This window comes from Mesoplodon densirostris, chromosome 2 (assembly GCF_025265405.1).
Source record: "Mesoplodon densirostris isolate mMesDen1 chromosome 2, mMesDen1 primary haplotype, whole genome shotgun sequence".
Classification (NCBI taxonomy): domain Eukaryota; kingdom Metazoa; phylum Chordata; class Mammalia; order Artiodactyla; family Ziphiidae; genus Mesoplodon; species Mesoplodon densirostris.
The window spans coordinates 22797949-22820816 of record NC_082662.1 but is presented as its reverse complement, the minus strand read 5'-3'; the positions used below and the strand labels follow the sequence as shown (position 1 = coordinate 22820816).

The 22868-nt window shown below is 51.4% G+C and overlaps 1 protein-coding gene across 3 annotated transcripts; it reads right to left on the bottom strand.

Moving 5' to 3' along the window:
• Positions 1 to 679: 679 nt before the first annotated feature.
• THEMIS2 (thymocyte selection associated family member 2) lies at positions 680 to 12001 on the bottom strand. Of its 3 annotated transcripts, XM_060081444.1 has the most exons (7): positions 11908 to 12001; positions 9607 to 9747; positions 6605 to 7015; positions 4830 to 4984; positions 3921 to 4442; positions 1162 to 1318; positions 680 to 729 (listed from the first exon to the last, which is right to left on the bottom strand). In XM_060081444.1, the coding sequence occupies exons 1-7, from the start codon at positions 11999 to 12001 to the stop codon at positions 680 to 682; spliced, it is 1530 nt and encodes a 509-aa protein (XP_059937427.1). The 3 variants fall into 3 exon arrangements, with proteins under 3 accessions (XP_059937427.1, XP_059937418.1, XP_059937435.1); XM_060081435.1 differs by having other exon boundaries at positions 3921 to 4984; XM_060081452.1 differs by lacking the exon at positions 4830 to 4984 and having other exon boundaries at positions 3921 to 4487; positions 6696 to 7015.
• Positions 12002 to 22868: the final 10867 nt, after the last annotated feature.

Below are 22868 nucleotides of genomic sequence, written 5' to 3'. Positions count from 1 at the left end.
CAGGCCTTGTCTACCTCAGAGAGTTGATTTAGATAGGCTTTGTAGAGGGTCTGGTACACAGACAGAACTTAATAAGTGATAATCTCTTATCATTTTTCCGGAAGCTCAGATGTCATTTTTATTCTGTGGTTTTAAAGTGAAATAATCTTGGATAGTCACCTACTGCGGTCATGTGCTGGGTGCTGCAGAGATGAGGAAGACAGTCCTGGTCCCTCAGGGGCTCGGAGCCTGGGTGGGGGACGGGGAGAGGGGAGGGGAGAGTGGGGCAGGGGCGGCCAGCATTACAGTGCAGTGTGTCATCAGGATTGAGTCCCCTTTACCAAGAGGCAGGAGGCCCTGTGCTGCCATCACCAAGGTGGGCAGTCTCTTGGATTCCTTTCTGCACTAACCAGTGGGACAGCTGGTGTTGGGGTGCAGGACTGAGTAGAACCCAGCTGGCTATGTGATACCAAAGCTCCGAGGCTGAAGGAGCCAAATGCAAAGTGCTGGGCCCAGAACAGCCAGAGGGAAGCTGGTGCGGGGTCTATCCTATTTCCAGTCAGTCCCCACCCGGCCACTCCTTGTCCACAGTCTGATTTCTGAGAGACCTTGTCCAAGGTCCTCTAAAGGCTTGTAATAGTTGGCTGATATCTCGGGTTCCCTGAGAAGCAGCAGTTAGGAAGTAAGGTTCCTCCAGCACCTAGAGGGTTTTCGGAAACTGCTCAAGTACTTCTTCATAATCATGTTCATCTGCAAAAGAATCCAAGTCAGTGAGGACCTTTGGCCTTAGGTTCCTTCCCCTCTTTAGGGTACTTTCCTCCCTTGAACAGGGGAGCGCTTGGTCTGGATGCTCTAAGGTCCTTGCTAGCCCAGAAACCACAGTTTGTTGTGTCTGAACACTTTGCAAACATTCTCCTGTGTGCCTTGGGGAGGGTAGTTGGGGGATGAAGTCATTTTCCTTGCCAGGGCCCTGGAGCCACTGGGAGAAGGACAGTAGGGACCCTTCAGCCTAAGCCCATCTCATATAGGCCTGTCCATCCAACTGGGACTGTGGAAGGGTGGCTCACGAGCAGGGGCCCTGTTGAGGGTATGGCCAGCACCATCAGAGGCAAAAGCAGCAGCAGAATGGCATGGGGGAGGGGAGAAGGAAAGACAGGGGTGACCAGGGGCTGACAGACTCACCTGTATCCTGAGTGATGGGCTTAGTGGGCCTGAGACCCTTCTTGTGACCAGGAGTCTCACTGTATAAATTGCAGCTGTCCTTGGTGACCTCTCGCAAGGTCTTCCTCCTGGGTGTAGGCAGCAGAGGTGGTTCCTGCAATTCGAAGGCTTCAGAAGACTGAGTGGGAGAAAAAGCAGAAGTTAGCAGGGTCCCAAGAAATGGGGTAAGAGAGTACCTGAAATGCAATTTCCTTCAAATCTCACTTCCTCTGCTCCCCTCTGAACTTCCTTTTCAGTGTATGGCTTCTCAGGACCCCAGGTGTTTTTGCTACAAGCACTTGAACTGTTCTTTGGCAGGGGAGAAAGGGGCCAGGGTGAGACATGATAGGGTTGGGGGCTAGAGACAGGGTGTTCCTGCGTTTTTGGGTTTTTTTTTTTTTTTTTTGCGGTATGTAGACCTCTCACTGTTGTGGCCTCTCCCATTGCGGAGCACAGGCTCCGGATGCGCAGGCTCAGCAGCCATGGCTCATGGGCCCAGCCGCTCTGTGGCATGTGGGAACTTCCCGGACCGGGGCACAAACCCGTGTCCCCTGCATCGGCAGGCAGACTCTCAACTACTGCGCCACCAGGGAAGCCCTGTCCCTGCGTTTTTACACAGGGATTTGGTCATTGTCCTCCAAATCTTTTGCTGAAGGAGAAAAAAGTAGTCACAAAGCCTCAGGACAGAGTACAGAGCTGAGAGGGGTCCCAGAAGGAAGAGGACTTTTATTGAAATCCTACCATGTGCCAGAAGCTGTATGTATATCCGTTCATTCACCCTCAAGTGACTCTCTGAGGAGCTGTTTGAGTTCCCAGTTTACACGTGAGGAACCAGGCTCAGAAAGAGTGTGCCATGTCAAGCCTCACACGGGATCCCTGGCCGGGCCAGGCTTCAGACGCAGAGCCATGTCTGTGACCTGTAAAGCCGCTCCTCTTCCCACCACATCATGCTTTCAAAAGCAAACAGTACGGCTCCCTGATGAGCAGCGGAGAATACTGATTCCCAGGGAGGGAAATTGCTGGTTCTAGGACAACAAGCAGGAGCCATCCCAGAGGAGCCGTCGGGAACCAAGGCTGGGACGGAGGTCTCAACTCTTTGTACCACATTCTTTCCAGCACTGTCACAAGGCCTGTGTTTCAGATGTCCCAGTCTATTTCTGGTTCTGTCAGAAAACGACTACCCTACCCCCTGCCCCACAGATACAAGCCCCTTCTGGGGCTGAGATCGCTCAGGGTTCATCTTTTTAACTTCCACTGCCATCCCACTGCCTCCCCACACAGTACGAAATCCAAGTCTCTGCACATCCCAAAACAGTATGCTTGTTACAGTTTACGAAGTGCTTTTTATGTAGATCACTCCCCCCACCCCACCACGCCCCCCATTCTCAGCAGAGCATGGCTATCAGCGCCCACCTCAGAGGGATGCCGTGAGAGCTGGGTGGGGCAGTACGTACGTGTAAGGGGCCACCCCAGGGTAAGTGCCCCATGAGTAGAGGCTAACAAAACGGCATTGAGAGTTAGTGATGTTATCCCAGGCTCACTGGTGAGGGAGTACAGCCCACGGAGCGAGGAAACAGGGACGTGAACCTCGTGTTTCTGACTCTGAGGTTCTTTGCCTGCTTGTTGTGATTCAGTTTGGTTCAGTTCGGACTCACTGGCACTTTCTCTGCTTGCCTTGGATTGGGAGGTCCCCACCCCACAGGACTCTTGTTCTAGCCAGAGACCAAGTACAACTAATTAAAACTACATGGCCTCCCACTTCCAAGCTATGTACAGCGTGCAGTGTGACTACAGAAGAGGGAGAACTGTCACCGCCTTGGAGGACATGTGAGCTGAGCCTTGCCCGTGAGCCTGAAAGGAGGAAGAATGTTCCTGGCAGAAGGACTGGTGTGTGTGAAGTGCTGAGGCAGGAATCCTGGCATACCGAGAGCGTCAGGAGTTCCTCTGTGGTTGGAGCTGCTGAGCAGTGGTGGAAGGTGGGCCTGGGAAGGTGAGACTGAAGTCAGCTATGAAGGACCCTGGATACCATGTTCAGGGGTTCGCATTACCCCCAGCAATGGGGAGCCACGGAAGGTTTCAGAAGGCGGGGCTGAGGCCCCATAGTGACCAGGGGAGGATGTGGGAGGCCGTCTGACAGCCGTGGGGAGGGGTTGAAGAGGCTGCTGAAAGTTTAGGTGAAAAATGGCTGTAGCTTGAGCTAGGGAGTGACAGCAGGGGTAGCAGAGAGAGGTAAAGCACCGTGAACTTGGAGTCACAAGGCTTCCACTCCAGTTCAGCCCACCCCATTTATAAACTGTGTGACTTTGGGTGAGTCTCACAGTCGCTGAGACCTCATTTTCTCGACTGTAAAATATGGATGATCACACCAATGTCAGGATGGTCAGGATCGAATAATAGGTACAAAGCGTGCACGTTTATAAACTGCACGTTCTGGAAATAGAGAGATGTAGAGAACAAGCATATGGACCCCAAGGGGGGGAAAGCGGGGGTGGGTGGGTAGTGGCGGCGGTGGGATGAACTGGGAGATCAGGGTTGACATGTATACACTAATGTGTATAAAATAGGTAACTAGTAAGAAGAAGCTGCTGTATAAAAAAATTAAATTCAAAAATAAATAAATAAACAGACTGCATGTCCTGTACAGCTGTAAGAGAAGTGTGATGCGAGACAGACAAAAAATGGCAGGACCCCAGTGATCCCTACAGGTGGCCCCTCCCTGCCCACTTGGGTTCTGTTGGTACCTTGACGCCTTTCGCCTTGCTGACCTGCTGCTTCTGCCCACTGAGGCCCTTACTTTTCGGAGGCCTGGGCGGAGGAGCTTGACCCTCAAAGGCCGGTGACTTCCGAAGGCGATAATAGAAGGCCTCTGTCAGCTCCTCCACTGGGACTACGGGGAGGGGCCCAGCCGGCTGGCTTGGCTGCCCCTCAGCTTCCACGACAGTCAGGTCCAGCCACCGGGGAGGGACCTCGAAGCACATCTCAGGGTTGGAGTCCAGGCTGACCACCAAGAAGGGTTCCATGATCTTCTCCTCCAGCCGCAGGCCCAGGAAGGAGGGCAGAGGGTCATCAGGGTGGCTGGCGTCCTTGGCTACCACCTTGACCTCACAGGGCAGTGAGAACTGGGCAATCAGATCCTGCAGGCTGTAGCGCCGACCATCACCCAACTCTTCCACGAAGCCGCCAGAGAAGTAGAGGGGCAGCAGAATCTGTTCTTGGTCCTCTTCCTCTTCACACTCTTCCTCCCCAGGCTGGTCACTCAGCCGCTGACACACCAGGACGTCTATGTCCCTCTCTTGAACCCCAAGGGCCTGGCCAGACCCCAACACCTCCAGCCTGTCTCCCATGGCCAGGGACGTGAACCCGGGGTTCTCCAACCCGTCTCCTTCACAGTCCTTTGTGGCCACTACCCGGAGTGGCTGGCCTGGCTGGAGAGCACCCAGGAGGTCGTAGGCTGTGGGGAACTCTCTCGGCCGCCGCCGCAGCTTGCCCTGGTAGGCCCCGGAGATCATGAAGTGTCTGGGTACTTTCCGGCCCTTGGTTGAGGCCAGGAACCGCCAGGGTGGCGAGGCCAGGCCATAGATGCAGAGCCTCTGGCCCTTCTGTAAGGAGCTCAGCCACGGGCTGAGGAAGATGGGGGGCCCCTCTGGGACTTCCAGGATCTCTGTGGGCAGGGGGAAGGGGCCTCCCCGGGCCAGGGCCTCGCTCAGCAGCAGCGGTTGCATGAAGTGGATGTGCTGAGAGGAGGCGGTGATATCCTCCACGTCAACCTCCAGGGTAGAGGGGATCTTGACGATGGTCCTGCGCACTGTGGAGGGGAGAGGTCAGCTCAGGTGCGCACCCTCCACCCCTCAGAGGTCTGAGCCTGCTAACCTCTTTCCTGTCTTCATCTTTTCTTTCATACCAGCGTTTTCCTATCGTACCAGATTCCTTGCCCACTCTTTCTTTCAACCTCTTTTTTAAAAGTTACTATAAAAAGTTTTTAAAATATTTATAAAAGTAGAATAGTATAGTGAACCCCAATGTACCTGTCACCCAGCTTCAGCATTTAACCCATGGCCCATTTTCTTTCCTTTATACCCCCACCTATCCATTCCACCTCCACTGGATTATTTGGAATCAGAATAATCACATCTTGCCATCTGTGACTATTTCAATGTGTATTGCTAAAAGAAGGGGTAATTAAAATTTCAAAAATAATAACCACTAGGCTATGATCACATTGAAATAATAATAATTTGATGATTCCTTAATATCACCGAATATCCAATCAGTTCACTTTTAAAATTTTAATTGAATTTTGAATATAATTTTATAAGCTGTCTTTCCAACTCCTTTCTGGATTTAAATAGATAGAACCAAATCAAGGAAAACACTGACTACATGACTTTGGACAACCTCCTCCTGTCCTGGCATTGATAGTGCCTGGTGCATAAACTCTGTAAGAGTGAGGAAAACTGGCCCACCCACTATGTTGTTGAGCCGCACCACACGGAAGACAGAACAGGGGATGTTCTCCCTGTTTTGCAGATGAGAACACTGAGGCTCCAAGGAGTGGTGGTGACTTCCCTCAGGTCACATGGTTGCGATTTTTGCTCTGTGCCAGATGAGCTGATAATTGGCTGAAGCTGGGAGATGGGCACATGCGGGTTCATTGTACTGTTGTTGTTTTCTCCAGAATATGCTTTATAAATTACCTCCAGGGCAGTCAACTTGTTATTTTTACAAAAACTAGTAAACAAAGCGTAGGTTGTTTCTTAGGACAGTCCTCAGGCGGGCTGCTGGCAGCATCCAGAGCAGGGTTGGTGAGGCAGAGGCAGAACCTGGCCAGTCAAGAGGCCAAGGCTGAGTGGAGGTTGAAGAATGGGGGTGCCCTGGGGGCCTCTACACATACACCCATTCTTGTACCTCTGCCCCAGCTTGGCCTCCGACCGGCCAGACCTGGCCAGGTTCTGCCTGTGTTTCACCAACCCTCTGTGTGCAGCCACCGGCCTGTCCTAAGAAGTAACCTATGAAACAGCTGGGGGATTCAGCCAGACAGTACCCTCCCAGACAGGAGGCCCTTCACGAACAATCTTGCTTTCCCCAGCAACAGGAAAATATATTTCTCCTGAGCAAACGGTCAACGCTGCACTTTCTAGCACTATGTTTCTTTGTCCTAGCTGCGGGCAACCTTGCAGCCCAACTTTTGCCAAACTTTATAAAGTATGTGGGACCTCACTCAAGTTACCCGTTTTCCTATCTCCTTTTGCACCTAACTTCCACTACTGGGGATTCTTTATTCTGTTACGTTGTATATACCAGGTAAACCACCTGGAATCCCTGGACTATCCACGGGGATAAGGGGCATCTTCCCATCAGAGCAGCTCCCCAGGGACCCCTCTGTCCCTCCCGCCCCCGGGCCCACCCATCTGCCCGGGGAACTCACAGTGCATGATGGCTTCAACCTCATACTGGGGCATCAGGGTCAGGGAGCTCCAGGGGAGGGCGGGGCAGGTGAGGATGGCGTCCCTCAGGGCCGGGTCCTGCAGCACCTGGAGCAGAGTCCGAGGGGGCCCAGGCTCCAGTTCCCAGAAGGGCCCCTTCTGGGACAGGGGCAGGTGCAGAAGCACCTGCTGGGCCCCGGTGCCCAGCACACAGCGGGCACAGCAGGTCCCGCGGTGCATTTCCACAGCCTCAAGCTTGAGGGGCTGCTCCTGAGGCACCACCCTGGCCTTGGTGGTGATTCTGTGGGTCGACATGAAGCAGATGGGCAGCTGTTTGGAGCTCTGGGTTGCAGCAGAGACCAGCTCCTCCAGGGTTCCATAGCTCTGGGGGCCAGTGAGGGGGCTGAAGTTGCCTGTGGGGCACAGCAGGGCGTGTCAAGGTGGGGCAGACCTTTGCCCGGCCCAGGGCCACATATCCCGTGCCCAGGTCTGGCTGCAGAGAACCAGCCAGAATTCCCCGAGGACAGGGGCCAAGGGTGGGCCAGCATTTGGATATCCAGGCTGCAGGGCTGAGGGACGGCAGGCAGCAAGTGACCATTGCAAATGGACAGTGAGGGCAGGGGTGGGGACAGTTCCTTCTGACACAGGCACGGACACAGAGGGATTGTCACCAGAGACAGAACAGAACAGACACACTGCCACATTTTCCTACCTCCTGACCCCACCTGCCTCTCACTTTGCCACCTTTGTCTCCAGATACCTCACCACTGCTCCATTCCCACACACCAGCACCTACCACCCCATTCTGGGTGGGTGAGTGCCACAGTCCCTCCCAAACTAGAAACCCAGGAGCTACCGGCCAAATGACCTCTGATCACCCCTCTGCCCCTCCCCCTGCCCTGTCCATTCTTCTGCCACCAGACTGGCCTAAGATACCCCATGTCTGGACATAATATCACTTCCAGGGTCTTCCTGCCCAAAACCCTCAACACAAATCTATTCAAGGAAGCACCACACAAAGTCGGTCTGAGGGACATTCTGCAAACATACTGATCTAGGCTCTTCAAAAATGTTGATATCAAGACAAAGGAAGGCTGAGGAACTATTGTAGCCTGAAGGAGACTAAAGGAGGCCAACTGAATGTCATGTGCAATCTGGGACTAGATTCTGGATCAAGGCAAACACCGGGCTATCAAGGACATTAGTAGGGCGGCTGGTGAAATCTGAATACAGACTGTGGGTTAGACAGTAGTGTTGTATTAATATTAAATTTCCTGAATTTAATCACTGAACTACAGTTTTGTGAGTGAATGTCCTTGTTTTTTAGGAGATACGCTAAATATTGGGAGTAATAGTCAGATGTAATGGGGCATCGTGCCTATAACTCTCAGATGGTTCAGAAAAAAGATATATATACACACACATATATAGTAATATATGTTCATATGTATATATGTGTGTGTGTGTATGTATATATAATATACAGAGAGAGGGAAAGCAAATGTAACAACATGCTTAACTGGTGAATCTGGGTAAACAGTATACAGGAGTTCTAGCAAGTCTTCTGTAAATTTGAAATCATTTCAAATTTTTTAAAAACCCTCAAAATACAAAACAAAACACATCACTTCCCTATTTAAAAGCTCTTTGGCGGGCTTCCCTGGTGGTGCAGTGGTTGAGAGTCCACCTGCCAATGCAGGGGACACGGGTTCGTGCCCCGGTCTGGGAAGATCCCGCATGCTGCAGAGCGGCTAGGCCCGTGTGCCACAACTACTGAGCCTGCGCTCTAGAGCCCACAGGCCACAACTACTGAGCCTGTGTGCTGCAACTACTGAAACTCATGCACCTAGAGCCCGTGCTCCGCAGCAAGAGAAGCCACCACAGTGAGAAGCGCGTACACCACAACGAAGAGTAGCCCCCGCTCACCGCAACTAGAGAAAAGCCCACGTGCAGCAACGAAGACCCAACACAGCCAAAAATTAAATAAATTTATAAAAAAATTAAATTAAATTTTAAAAGCCTTAAAAAGAAAAAAAAGAACAAAATGTGTCCGTGTCCCACACAAGCTCCCCCAGCCCCCCTGCGGTCTGGCTCCCGCTCACCTCCCCACCACTTGCCCCTCACCTGGAACCCATGCCCTCACTGGTCCCCTTCAGCGATCACAGGAAACCATACTGAGAAGAAGCCCGCAGAGGGTGCCTGCTCTGAGCCCAGCCCTGTTCTAAGTGCATCATCCATGGGAACTCATTTAATCGTCACATCAAGGCTGACTGCCCCATTACAGAAGAGGAAGCTGAGGCGCAGAGAGGTCACGGGAACTAACCACGGCCACAGCTAGTAGCCGGCAGAGGTGGGATTCCCATCCAGGCTGCTGGCTTCAGCGTCCAGGCCCATGGTCCACCACACTACCCACCTCCTGCAATGAATGCGCTACGGGGGGTTTCTGGAGCACCAGTGTGCTCATGCTACTCCCTCTAGCTGGGATCCTTCCTCCAGCTGAGGTGCCACCTCCTCCAGGAAGCCTGCACAGACCTCTGAGGCAGGCCACTCCTGCCCGGAGCCCTCTCCAAACTGGTGCCTGCTTGTGCTGTTGTCCTCCTCACTGCCATCCTGGAAACTCCCCGCCGGAGAGGGCTGCATCTGCTTCATCCCGAACCCCATACCCCAGCCCCCAGCACGAGGCCTGGCACACAACAAGTGTCAATAAGTGTTTGGTGAGTGAATGTGGGAGCGAATAGGAAAACTGGCATGTGGACAAAGACATGAAACAAAAAAAGGCCCAGCCAAGAGGCAGATGTAATCAGAGACGGACACGGAGAGGACGCAGCCACGCCAGCTCAGGACACCGTCAGAGGATATTCGGGTCTCAGGGCTGGGCAGTGGTGGATGTGAGAGCAGTGTGTGCCAACCCAGAGGGGTGGGAGTTTGTGCTGGGGTCACGTGTGCCCGAGGGTGTGCCTGGAGGGTTCCAGGGCACTCAGGGAGATACAGGTGCCTGCCTTACCCTGGAAGTTGGGAGTGAGCTCCATGGTCTGGCCCGTCCCCGGGTTCTCGCAGACCACCTTCTGGAGGCGAACACAGGTGACCTTGATCAGGTCTCCTGTGGAGAGGCAGCACTCATTCCCAGAGATCTCGTAGATGGAGCCTGCGGAGACAAAGAGTCAGTTTCACCCGTTCAGCAAAGGCCAAGCGCTGGGCGGCCTGTGCCCTGTTCCCCCCAGGCACTTCTCGGCCACACCTTTGCACACGTTGTTCCGGTGCCTGGAATGCCCTTCCCTGATGCCGCTCTGCCTTCTTTTAGCACTGACTGTACCCCTCTGTGGTCACATCCCCTTGCCTCCTGAACTCAGCTCACAGGGCAGGACTGATCCATCTCAGCTGGCACAGGCCCAGCCTCGAAGTGTGTGTGTTTAAGTCATGAATGAGTAAACAACCCAGTAAATCCCAGTTCCCTTATTAGCTACAAAATCAGGCCCAGGGAGGTTCAGTGACTGCCCTGAGATCACAGAAAGCCAAACACCCACACTGGCGCTTTCTTCTTCAGATGACTTGCTGTTAAGAGAAGCACAGGAGGGGATGGCGGGCCGCTGACAGGGTGGGCCCAGTAGGCGGGTCTGGGCCCTGACTTAGAAGGTTTAAAGGGCTATAGCAGGGTCCAGAGCATGGAAGGTGCTCAGTAAAGATCTCTCACACACAGCGACCCATCCTGCTGATGGGGGACAGACAGTGCAGGTGGGCAAGCCTCCAGGCCACCTGACTCTACTGCACCCCCAGGGCAGCCCCGGCAGGGTCCTTTACAACAGCCTTGAGAAACTGATGAAAATCCCAGCCCTTATCCCCAGGAAAATATACACAGGCTCATAAAGCACACACTTCTGTCTACAGACGCTCGGGGCTGGTAACAAGAGCAGCCCTGGTGCTGAGCACTTACTATATGCCCGGCGCTGTGCTCGGCACTGCACATGTGTCATGGCACTTAAGACTCATGACTGCCCCTGGAGGGAAGGACAGTTTCTCTTTCCTAAATACGGAAACCGAGCCCTGGCAAGGGTGAATGGGCCGCCTGAGATTATCAGGTAACAGGAGGCAGAATTGGGACTCCGCCCAGGACATCATCTGCCTCCAAACTGGGGCTCCTAACCACGCGGTGACCACAGCCATCTGCCCCCCTCCACTTCACCCCACTCCCACACACTCATCCTGTCAGGTTCTTCTCTTACCCTCACTTCCGCCACTCCCGCAACTCTCCCGGGGGGGAGCATAATGAGGAAACGCAAGTATTGTGACACAGTGGGAGGGGTGTCAGGGGAGGGCAAACAGAGCACAGATGCCTGCAGGAAGCGCCCAGAGAGAGCGGGATTTGAACCCATATCCCTCAGATTCCCAAGTGGGCCAGGCGAGACCCCATGGTGTGGTGGCCCGTCCTGCCCCCTGTGAGGCCCTCCACGTGTCTCACCCTTGATCTAGGAACCCCACTTGGGGCCTCAGAACACCTTTCTGGAAGCTGCTGTGGCAGAGCAAGGGAGCGGATGGAGGGAAGAGGGCGAGGCAGGGCACTCGGACATAGTTTGCCCTCTAAGGAAGGAGCCTCCCGCACCCCACCCAGCCTCACTGCTCTCTCTCCTCGCCCTCCACCTTTCCCACTCAGTCGCCCACAGGTCCTCCCTCACCCTCAGAGCCGCCGCCTCTCCCCTCACTGCCTGTCAATCCCTCCCCTCTCACCCTGTCAGGCAATGACTACTAAGCCCCAGCTGTGTACCATCCCTGTGAACCAGGCGGGCTGCGGCCATGTGGGCAGATGTGCGGGTGTGCAAGGAGCCAGGAAGGCTTCCCGGAGGAGGAGTCATTTTAGCTGAGAACTGAAGAGTTGATCGGATCAAGTACGGCCCAGTGCCAAGCAGAGGGCAAAGGCGGGATGGGGGGACTGAAGGAAGGCTGACCTGGCTCTTGAGAATCAAGCAACAGCCCGGCGTCGTGAGCGCCTGAATGCCGCGACCCCGCACGGTCGGACCTCACGCAATGCGCAACGCCGTTCCGCGGCAGCTTGGCTCGGTTCCACCCACTTGAGTATCTGAGCTCATGGACTTCCCATCACCACCCTGCGGGGCAATCAGCATCCCGCATTCCACGGAAGCAAAAGCCGTGACCCGGAGAAGTTGGACTGTGGCCCCAAATCACACAGCTTGGGTAGCGGCAGCGTCAGGATTCGAACCCAGGGCGCAGTGTCCCGGGTTTCTAACGCCCTGGCAGGGATAACCGGTCCGCCGCGGGGCCGGGGTCGGAGGGGTCTCGGCCCTTCACTCACCCTGGAAGTAGACACCCGAGCAGACCCGCAGCACACGCGGGAGGGAGGCGGGGTCCAGGGCGCACACGAAGTCCTGCAGCGACACGGGCTCCATGGTCCCCGCGGCTCGCTGGGCGCGGACTGAACGGCCCGCCCGCCGCCGAGCGCGGCAGCCCCGCCCGGCCGGCCCAGCGGGGCGGGGGTGCCTGGAGCGCCCCGCCCAGGGGCGGTGGGGATGCAACGCCGCGTTCTGGGACGCGCCACCTCTCTCTCCCGGCCTCAGTTCCCTTGTCTCTATAAGGGGGTTGCAGTACCCACCTCTCACACTGGTGGCAGGATTTAGAAGGTCAAGACCAGGACCTGACATCCGGGAGGCTCTGAGTAAATAAGAGCTGGTCCCTACGTGCCCAGTCATCAGTGAGGTGCCCCATAGTGGAGGGAGGATGAGGATGAAGATGGAGAAACCCCCGACTCGCACCCACCCCCGTTATCCCCCCAGTCTTCTCCGAACGAGGAAACACTGCCCTCCTGGTGTAGTTCTGAGTCTCACAGGAGGGACACAGCCTGCCTTTTGGGTCTGAGGAGGAAGATAGAGCATCAGGTCTCCCGAATCCCTCTCCGGGACACTCCATGGTCCTTTGCCGCTTATTACCTTTCCAGGACGCAATTCTACTTAAAAATTCTTCCTTGGGGGCTTCCCTGGTGGCGCAGTGGTTGGGAGTCCGCCTGCCGATGCAGGAGACACGGGTTCGTGCCCCGGTCCGCGAGGATCCCACATGCCGCAGAGCGGCTGGCCCCGTGAGCCATGGCCGCTGAGCCTGCGCGTCCGGAGCCTGTGCTCCACAACGGGAGAGGCCACAACAGTGAGAGGCCCGCGTACCGTGAAAAAAAGAAAAAAAAAAAAAAATCTTCCTTGGGCTAAAGAGAAATCTGCTTAGGAGAGAGACCAACCACTTCTCCTGACCCCAGAGGGGATAAGGATTTTCCATCTCCCTGTGCCTCAGGAGTCAGACAGAGGTTCAAGTCCCAGCTCCTCCTCTGGCTTGTTATATAATTTTAGGCAAATCACTTTGATGTTGAGTTCTAGTTTCCTCATCTGTAAAATGGAAGAAAGAATCTTTTCTAAACTGATCATGAGGATTAAATGAGATGATATAGATATTGTACAAAATGCTTTATTTCGTTTTTTGTCACTATAAAATATCAGAAGACTTCTAATCAGAAATAATAACAAAAGTTTAAAATAAAAAATAAACCCTAATTAAAGACATTTGACAGATAAAAAGAGGACATTCTTTTCCCAAATATAACGAACATTTTGCCGTGTTTCTTTCTACACTTTATTCTGCCTGGGTGTGTGTGTGGTGGTTTGTTTGTTTGTTTTTAATTTTTGATTTACAGTAAAGTTGCAAAAATAGTAGAGATTTCCCATATATCCCTCAGCTAGTTTCAAATTCCCCTGTTGGTAGCATCTCACATTACCAGGGTGCATTTGCCAAAACTAAAAAACCAACATTGCTGCGTTGCTGTTAACTGAACTACAGACTTTATTTGGATTTTATCTGTTTTTTCACTGCTGTCCTTTTTCTGGCCCAGGATCCCAACCAGGATTCCGTGTTGCATTTAGTCATAATGTCTCCTGTCTGTGACACTTTCTCAACCTTTCCTTGACCTTGTTCTTATAACCTTGACCATCTTAAAGAGTACTGAAGGAAATACCATGTCAGGTATTTTTGCAGAATGCCCCTCAATTTGTTGTTGTTGTTGTTTTCTGATGTCTTCCTCATGACTAGACTGGGGTTATGAATTTTAGGGGGAGGATACTACCAAGGTAAGGTGTCCTTCTCATCACACCCTCCCGGGGGCACATGACATATCCACGTGACTTCTCACTGTGATGTTAAACTTGACCACTTGGTTAAGGTGGTGTTTCCAGGTTTCACCACAGTAAAGCTGCTCTTTGGAAGGAACTCAGGGGGAACTCAGCCCCGCTTCCTGGAAGGAGCAGCATCCAAATAAATTATTTGGAATTCTTCTGTAAGAAAGATTTGTCTCTTCTCCCCCATTTATTTATTCAATTATTTATGTCAGTATGGACTCATGTATATTTAATTTATACTTTTGACTATAATCTAATACTACATTATTTATTTTGTTTCTCACATTGTTCCAGCTTTGGGAGTTCCCCCAGTCTGGCTCCTGGGACCCTTTGCCATACCCCCATTGTTCCCTTCTCTGAGCACCTCCTTACTGCCTGGTGCTATCAGATGCTCCAGGGTCATCTTATCTTTTCCCTGCCCTCACCCTACAATCAGACATTTCTCCCAGAAGCCTTGGTTCCTTTTATTGGAGAATGGTGTTTAGAAACCATGCTCTGGTCGCTGAGAGTGCTCCTTGCCACTGTTGCCTGTACTTTTTGTCTTTTTCTTTCCGTCTTTTTCTTTCTTTGCATAGACATTTACAGACACCACTGCCTGTTCCATGACCCAGCTGAAATCAGGTCCAGCCCTGACCTTCAAGAAGAAGCTCCTATAGTACAAACTACCACTTGCAAAATAAATGAGTCACCAGTAAGAAATATACAGTGTGGGGGGCTTCCCTGGTGGCGCAGTGGTTGAGAGTCCGCCTACCGATACAGGGAACATGGGTTCATGCCCCGGTCTGGGAAGATCCCACATGCCGCGGAGCGGCTAGGCCCATGAGCCATGGCCGCTGAGCCTGCGCGTCCGGAGCCTGTGCTCCGCAACAGGAGAGGCCACAACAGTGAGAGGCCCGCGTACTGCAAATAAATACATACATACATACATACATAAATTTAAGGAGAATCCGCCTGCCACTTCATGGGACACGGGTTCAAGCCCTGGTCCGGGAAGATCCCACATGCCGCAGAGCAACTAAGCCCGTGCGCCACAACTGCTGAGTCTGTGCTCTAGAGCCCACATGCCACAACTACTGAGCCCATGTGCCACAACTACTGAAGCCTGCATGTCTAGAGCCCATGCTCTGCAACAAGAGAAGCCACCACAATGAGAAGCCCACACACCACAATGAAGAGTAATCCCTGCTCACCACAACTAGAGAAAGCCCACACGCAGCAACAAAGACCCAATGACGAAGACCCAATGCAGCCAAAAATAAATAAATAAATAATTAAAAAAAAAAAAAAAAAGATGGGCTTTGGAGATAGAGCTGAGCTTGAATCCTAGCTCCATCACTTAGCTGTGTGACCTTGGGCAAGTTCCTTAACCTCTCTGAATCTCAGTGTCCTCTGTACAATGGGAACTGGTGAGAGTGGGGTGTTGGTGAAAATGATAGTGTAACATAGGCATCTGGGCACATGCCAAGTGCTCAATATCTGTTATCACTATTATTCCCCTAGGGCCTCCTGTGCCTGTGTCATTTCTTAGAGATCTCAGCTCTTATTTCCTTCTCCCAGCACCCTGCCTTCTATTTTCGGAAGAGTCTGAGTGGGAAACTCTTCTTTGCTCTTATGCAATATGCAAATGGAGGAAATGGAATTGGAAGCCAGGCCTATGCTGGCTGCCACCCAAGCCCTTTCCACCCCCAAAACACTGGTCTGGGCCTCCCCAGGTCCCTCAAGAGCCGAGTGGGGTGTGGAGAGGGAATCCCAGGCTCACAGAGAGGCTGGGAGCTGCCATGGGAAGGAGCCGAGAGGAGGGTGCCTTCCAGGACCAAGGGCTGGAGTTTCCTCCACAGTCTCTGTCGGGTTTTTGGAGTCTGAAGGTGACTGGCTCGGGACCTGCTGTGGGCAGCGGATGGTCAGGGGGACTCAGGGGGACTGGGGCCCTTGCTGCTGCATTGGCACCATCCACTCTTGCAGGTGTTGTCATGTGGCCTGGGGTTTTCAGGCAACATCCAAGTGGTTGGGATGATCCTTTCCAGGAAAGAAAGGGGACTAATGATGGTGCAGTGCTGGACATGGTGGTTCCAATGTCCTGCTGTCCACTTCAATGTCCACCAGTGTGGCATGTTGGCCCAAGGTGGTGGAAAACATGCCAGCAGTCAGGAAGGTCAAGGCCAGGGTATGGGAGAGAGGAGGAGGAGGCCTCTGCTCAGGGGTGGGTGAGCTGGCAGAGGCTGGAAGCCCTCTGCACGCTGGTTGCTAGGTTACAAGGCTTCTGTCCCACAGCCTGGAGCCTTCCCTGGGCTCCTGTGGACTCCTTCCTCTGGCACTGGCCCTGATGGCTATGAGACGTGTGCCCTTTCACAAGTCGAATGACAGTCTGCCACATGATGATACCTCTGGGTGTCGGGGGCGCCCCACCAGAGCAGACACACATCGAGTTGCCCATCTTGTGCAGAAAACTCACGGGAAACCAGTAACGCTGCCGGAGCTGGGAACCCTGGGGGCTTGAGGGGTGATCTGTCGTCTTTGCCTGTTTGCTAGGTTTTCTGTAGCTTGGTTTATATACATGAATGACTCTCTGTCAAGTGCTCCCTGAGACAGCTGTGGAGACCATCCTGGAGGGATGCCCTTCCCCGGTGGATGTTCACTGGGGGAACATCCCTTCTGGATAAAGGTATTCAGTGCTTGCATCTCCTCAAGGAGGAGCCATGTGTGGTTGTGAATCTCCGAAGGACTGACACTGCTCCCTCCTGTGTGGTGGAAAGTTAGCTGCAAGACCTCAGGGAAGGCCTAGGGGATGCTGGCTCTGGAGGTGGGGGTAGTGGAGGGTCCCAAGACATCGTGCAGGGGCGCAGATCAGTAGGGGTGGCAGCTGAGGGGGGCTGGGCAGGAGCTGCTCAGGCCTGGGAACAAGTGAGGTCCCAAGGAGGGAACTGGGGGCGGAGCAGAGTGGGAACACAGAAAGTGGAACCATGGGGCTTGGGCCTGGGGAAGTGTGAGCCCGAAGAGCTTTTGGCCCCAGCATGTCCCAGTTGGGACTGGATCGAACCCAAACTCCCTGCTCCCTGCATCAGATGCTTCTCTCCCAGCAGGGACTGCAGCACCTGCATGGCTGGCGAGCAGAGGGAAGGAAGTGGGCTCAGTTCTGGGAGCAGGAGTCAGGCTTTGGGTTCCAAACACTACAAAAACCTCTAAGTAGTTTCTGGGCTTGTGGGGGAGAGCGGGGTCTGCAGTCTCCTTTCAGCAGAGGTGAAAAGAATTTCTCTCTTCCTCAAAATATTAACAGTGGAGTTATCATGTGATCCAGCAATGCCTCTTCTAGGTATAGATCCAAAAGAATTGAATGCAGGGACTCAAACAGATATTCGTACACCCACATGTTCATAGCAGTGTTATTGACAATACCCAGGAGGTGGAAGGAACCCAAGTGTTCATCAACAGATGAATAGATAAACAGAATGCGGTATGTATTACATAAAATGGAATATTATTCAGCCTTAAAAAGGAAGGAAATCCTGACACATGCTGCAACATGGATGAACCTTGAGGACATTATGCTAGTGAAATAAGCCAGTGACAAAAGGACAAATATTGTATGATTCCACTTACGTAAGGTATCTAGAGTAGTCAAAATCATAGAGACGGAAAATAGAAGAGTGGCTGCCAGGGCCTGGAGGGAGGGAAAATGGGGATCAAGTTTCAGTTTTGTAAGATGAAAAATTTCTGGAGATTGGTTGTACAAAATGTGAATATACTTAACACTCCTGAACTATATACCTAGTGATAAATTTTGTTATGTGTGTTTTATCGTGATCTTTATTTTTTTTTAAGATTTATTTTTATTTATTTATTTTGGCTGCACTGGGTCTTAGTTGCGGCATGCGAGATCTAGTTCCCCGAACAGGGACTGAACCCTGGCTCCCTGCATTGGGAGCCCAGAGTCTTACCCACTGGACCACCAGGGAAGTCCCTATCATGATCTTTAAAAAACAAGTTCTCTCAGATTGTGTCTAAGCCTAAATCTAACGTACAGCATTGTTTATTCTTCAACAATGATCTGGCTGGTATTGAAGTCCAGGTTGTAAACAGTATTCCCCCAAACTTGGAACATGGCTCCATAGTCTTGGAGTAACATGTTTACTGTTGGGAGTCCAGCATCATTTTTACCCCAGACCCCTTGTGCGTGAAGGTTGGGAGTCTTCTCTCTGTCCCTGGTGCTCTGATTTTTCACATGCTCAGCCCTCTGCAGGTCTTTCATTCTTGCTTCTGGGCATTTGTGAATTTTTTTTTTTTTTTCGGTACGCGGGCCTCTCACTGTTGTGGCCTCTCCCGTTGCGAAGCACAGGCTCCGGACGCGCAGGCTCAGCAGCCACGGCTCACAGGCCCAGCCGCTCCCCGGCATGTGGGATCTTCCCGGACCAGGGCACGAACCCATGTCCCTTGCATCGGCAGGCGGACTCTCAACCACTGCGCCACCAGGGAAGCCCTGTGAATCTTTTTAATATGGAGATTCACACCCTCAGGTCTAGAAACTTTCTTGTTTTGGTTTTGTTGTTGTTGTTGTTTGTTTGTTTTTCTTTTGGTAGCATCTTTTAGTTGTATATTGTATCTTCTGGACCAATTCTTCCTCTCCTTGAGTTTCTGTTCTACTTTCCCATAGATTTCATAGCCTTTATCTTCTAACTGTTCTACAACTTTTAAAATTTTTTTCTGCTTTTACTTTTTTAATTTCCAAAACTTCTGTAACCCAGCAAGATGCTATGGTGCCTTCCCGGGACAGACCACCTCCCCCACAAGTCCTCCACCTGCCTCTTATTTGTGGAAAAACTTTAGCCTCCTAGGCCTTCCCCTAGTTCCAAAGGATAAATCTAATCTGAGAAGTGAGAAAATGCAGAAACAAAGTAAAACAGTCAAACAAGACAAAATACTAGGACTTCCCTGGTGGTCCAGTGGTTAAGACTCCATGCTCCCAATGCAGGGGGCCCGGGTTCGATCCCTGGTCAGGGAACTAGATCCCGTATGCCACAACTAAAATGATCCCACATGCTGCAATGAAGATCCTGCATGCCACAACTAAGACCCTGTGCAGCCAAATAAATAAATAAATATTAAAACAAAACAAAAGACAAAATAATAATAGTTTACCCATTAAACAAAGTCAAGGACATTTAGTTCCTCCTCAAGGGCTAGAGATAATATGCTGAGCCATATCCTTTGAGACGTTTTGCTGATATGGGAACCTCCACCAGATGGAAGAAGTTAACTCTATGCTGCCCACAAGAACGTAGACCCCAGACAGGTTGGAAGGTTGATGATGTTGACTCCTGATTTTCTCACCACTAACCAATCAGAAGAATACCCACAAGCTAATCATGTACCCCATAACCCCTGTCCCTCACCCTGTCTTTAAAAACCTTTCCCTGAAAACCATCAGGGAGTTTGGGCTTTTTGAGCCCTAGCCACCTGGACTCCTTGCTTGGTGCCCGGCAATAAACACTGCACTTTCCTTCACCATAACCCAGTGTCAGCAGATTGGCTTTACTGGGCATGGGCGAGTGGACTCAAGTTTGGTTTGGTAACAGTTCTTTAAAATTCTACTTTTAATTCATCCTGTTCCTATTTCATGGGGAGAGAGGGAGTTGCCAAAGATTATCTTCTGCTTTGATTCACTCTTCCAGAGAAGAAAACCTTAGAAGTAATTAAGAGATGACTGTTGGAGGATGGAGATAATGAAAAGTGCCCACCAAACTGAGAAGCTATCTGGAGACTGAAAATCGAGGCGGGCAGCTCCATGTACTCAACAGATCAGTTTATTATAAGATAACTTACTCACAGGGTGGGATCTGGTGGACAATGATCCAGAAGCATTTGCACCTGCACTCTGCATGGCTGAGGGGCCACCGGGACAATTTTTTAGTTAACTTAGGGTATGGAGGTACATGCTTGGAAACAGGAAGTGCCTTCCCAAATCAAGATTTATGAATGGGCAACTAGTCTGGTGGGCACTGGGAATACGTCATCAAAGGTCTTTGTCATTGTTTGGAGACTAACAGAGCATAAAGGTTACCTGGTCCTAAGGATTATTAAACAGTATCTATTAACTAGAAAATCCTCGATGACAGAAAAGTCATTTACTGCACAGTATAGTCCTGACTAGGGTCAGTGGAAGGACAGGAGGAGATGAATGGACCCAAGGTGACGTCAGTTATGCCAACAGCCGTACACACCACCCCTGACATCTTGATGACGTCTTGATAGCCATACACTCTTACCCATCATTCTTCCACAGAGACACTAGTGACAGATCTCGGGAGGTGGCTTGCATTCCTCATTGGCAGCAACAGCATAAGCAGCAGCAAGAACAAACTGCTAAACATAGAAGAATACGAAGAACTACGGTTCCTCATTTACCCAGGAGAGAAGTAAGTCGGCAAGTAAAAGCATCAGCAAAGGGAACTTTATATGATTAATGACTGTTTTCATATGGGAAAGTAAATCAGTTGTGTTGGGTTCAGATGAAGGTGTATAAATGCACAGCGTTCCTGCCCAATAAAGGTAGAAGCTCCTCCCTGCACAGCTGTCAACATGTCTAAAGCCATACGGTTTGCAGCACCACTTTTCTCTTTTGAGCAGTTTCCTGGTTTAATAGAGAGATGCTTTCAAGGGGGTCATTCAAAGCTGACATGGTGAACTGTGCTAAAGCCTGGATTTCCCGTATGGCACTTACACCTATGTACTGGGGAAGGAAAATAGATGTTGGCCATTCCCACCATGACAAACTATGATGGACCCACCACCTGGACTTAATAGCAGGAAGGTTATGGGAAATTTCCAGTAAGAACGTATGTGTATATATATAGATAGATAGATATGGCCTGAGAGGGAAGGAAACCCCAAGGTGCATCGGCCCATTCACCCACAGGGCAGATAAGGCACAAATAGGATCCACATATCCAGATCCCTTGTTTGGGAGTCATAAAGGAGCCTGTTGTATGAAGCTGCTTCTTTTCCTGTCCATTCAGTATTTAATATCTTGTGAGTTACTTGGCAGACTTCATAGGGAAGACATCTGATATGTCTGTGATTTGTTTGGATATGGTTGGTCCTTTCTATGCAGATGGGGGCTACTGACCTCAAGACTCCATGTTCAGCTCCCAACTCCCCCAAGCCATCCCAAATATGATAAGCCACTGGAATCTGGGAATCATTTGACTAGTTTTGCACCAGGGGAAACACATACTGTTTAGAGTCACTGTAATCAAACATAGAACTTTCCTCAGTAGGAGTCAGATCACCAAGGGGATTTTTGGTCACCAATCCAAGCCATTGTTCCCATTCCATGTGGTTGAACGGGTGAATTGCCCATGGCATCCCCTGGGCACTGGAGACAGGCAACGGGCTGCAGACCCTGTAGTCAGAATGATTGTGGACCTCTGCATATGTTGGGGCCCAGCATAGGAAGACACTTCCCGTAACCAGAGTCAGGAAGTTGAGACAGACACTATGGGCAATAAGACAAGTGTTTTAGGGGTCAAAGATAAAGCAAATCCTCGTTCGTGAGTAACACTGTAGCCGTGTGATCTCCACCGACCAAAACCACCCCTGGTTTTGGCATTTTTCCCAGTGGTGATATCACACATTTTATCCTTAATATCTTCAGTAGGTAAACTAAAATTATATACAGGGACCTCAGTGGGACCCCACATGACTAAATCCACTTCAGCTCCTGTGCTAATGCTTCTGGAGAGGTGATCTGGGTCTGCTGGGGCCCATTCCCACATAAAATCCCTGAGTGATTGCCTCCTATACATAGTCAAACTTCTTGGAGCCTCAGTTTTCTCACCTGTATATTAGGGACAACATCACCTATCTCATGGGACTGTTGTGGGAATGAAATAAATTGACATGTGAAGTACTGAAAAAAAAAAATCCCTGAATGAAGATGATACCAAGATGAGTCCCATCCAGGATACCACCTGGGAGGGGAAAACCAATTTAAATGCCAACAGACAAAAACAAGATCTTCCTCCCACTGGATAGGCAAAGACCTCCCTTTTGTACCTGCTTTCTCAACACCCTTGTTGGTGTTCGGTCAGGCAGCCGTTCATATGCAGACTGTCAGCCTGCGTTTTACAGTCTGATAGCTTCAGACAGCCGAGGGGACCAACCTTGTAACGTGCTGTCGGGAGATAGGGCTGTTAAGGTGGCTTTTAACATCCAGTTAACGAGGCCAGCCGCAGTGGGGTTGTATGGAAAATGGAAAGTCCAGAGACTTTCTCGGGCTTCTGCTCACTCTTGTATTTCATGTCCAGTGAAATGAATTTCTTGATCACTGTCAATATGGGCCAGTGTTCCTTACATAACTTCCAATTTTGACAGGCCTCTAATTGTAACGGCCTGATTCGCTCTTTTTTTTTAAAAAATAAATTTATCTATTTATTTATTTTATTTTTGGCTGCGTTGGTCTTTGTTGCTGCTCACAGGCTTTCTCTAGTTGCAGCGAGCAGGGGCTACGCTTTGTTGCGGTGCGCAGGCTTCTCATCGCGGTGGCTTCTCTTGTTGGCTCTAGGCACGCAGGCTTCAGTAGTTGTGGCACATGGGCTCAGTAGTTGTGGCTCGCGGGCTCTAGAGCGCAGGCTCAGTTGTTGTGGCACACAGGCTCCGTGGCATGTGGGATCTTCCCGGAGCAGGCCTCGAACCCGTGTCCCCAGCCTTGGCAGGCAGATTCTTAACCACTGTGCCACCAGGGAAGCCCCTGATTGGCTCTTAATGGCAAAGGCTTGCACTGATCCAGTGGTTGTGTGGGCACAGGTTAGAGCACACTCATACACTTCTGACACCCACAAAGCCCCTATGTATCCACTTGCCATCTAGTAACTGGATGGTCAGAGTGTCTGATGTGCCCTGGCGGGTGTCTCAGGGGGCGGCACTTCAAATGATCTACAGCTTGGGGACCCGCAATTTTTTTTTTTTTTTTTTTTTGCTGTACGTGGGCCTCTCACTGTTGTGGCCTCTCCCGTTGCGGAGCACAGGCTCCGGACGTGCCGGCTCAGCGGCCATGGCTCACGGGCCCAGCTGCTCCACTGCATGTGGGATCCTCCCGGACTGGGGCACG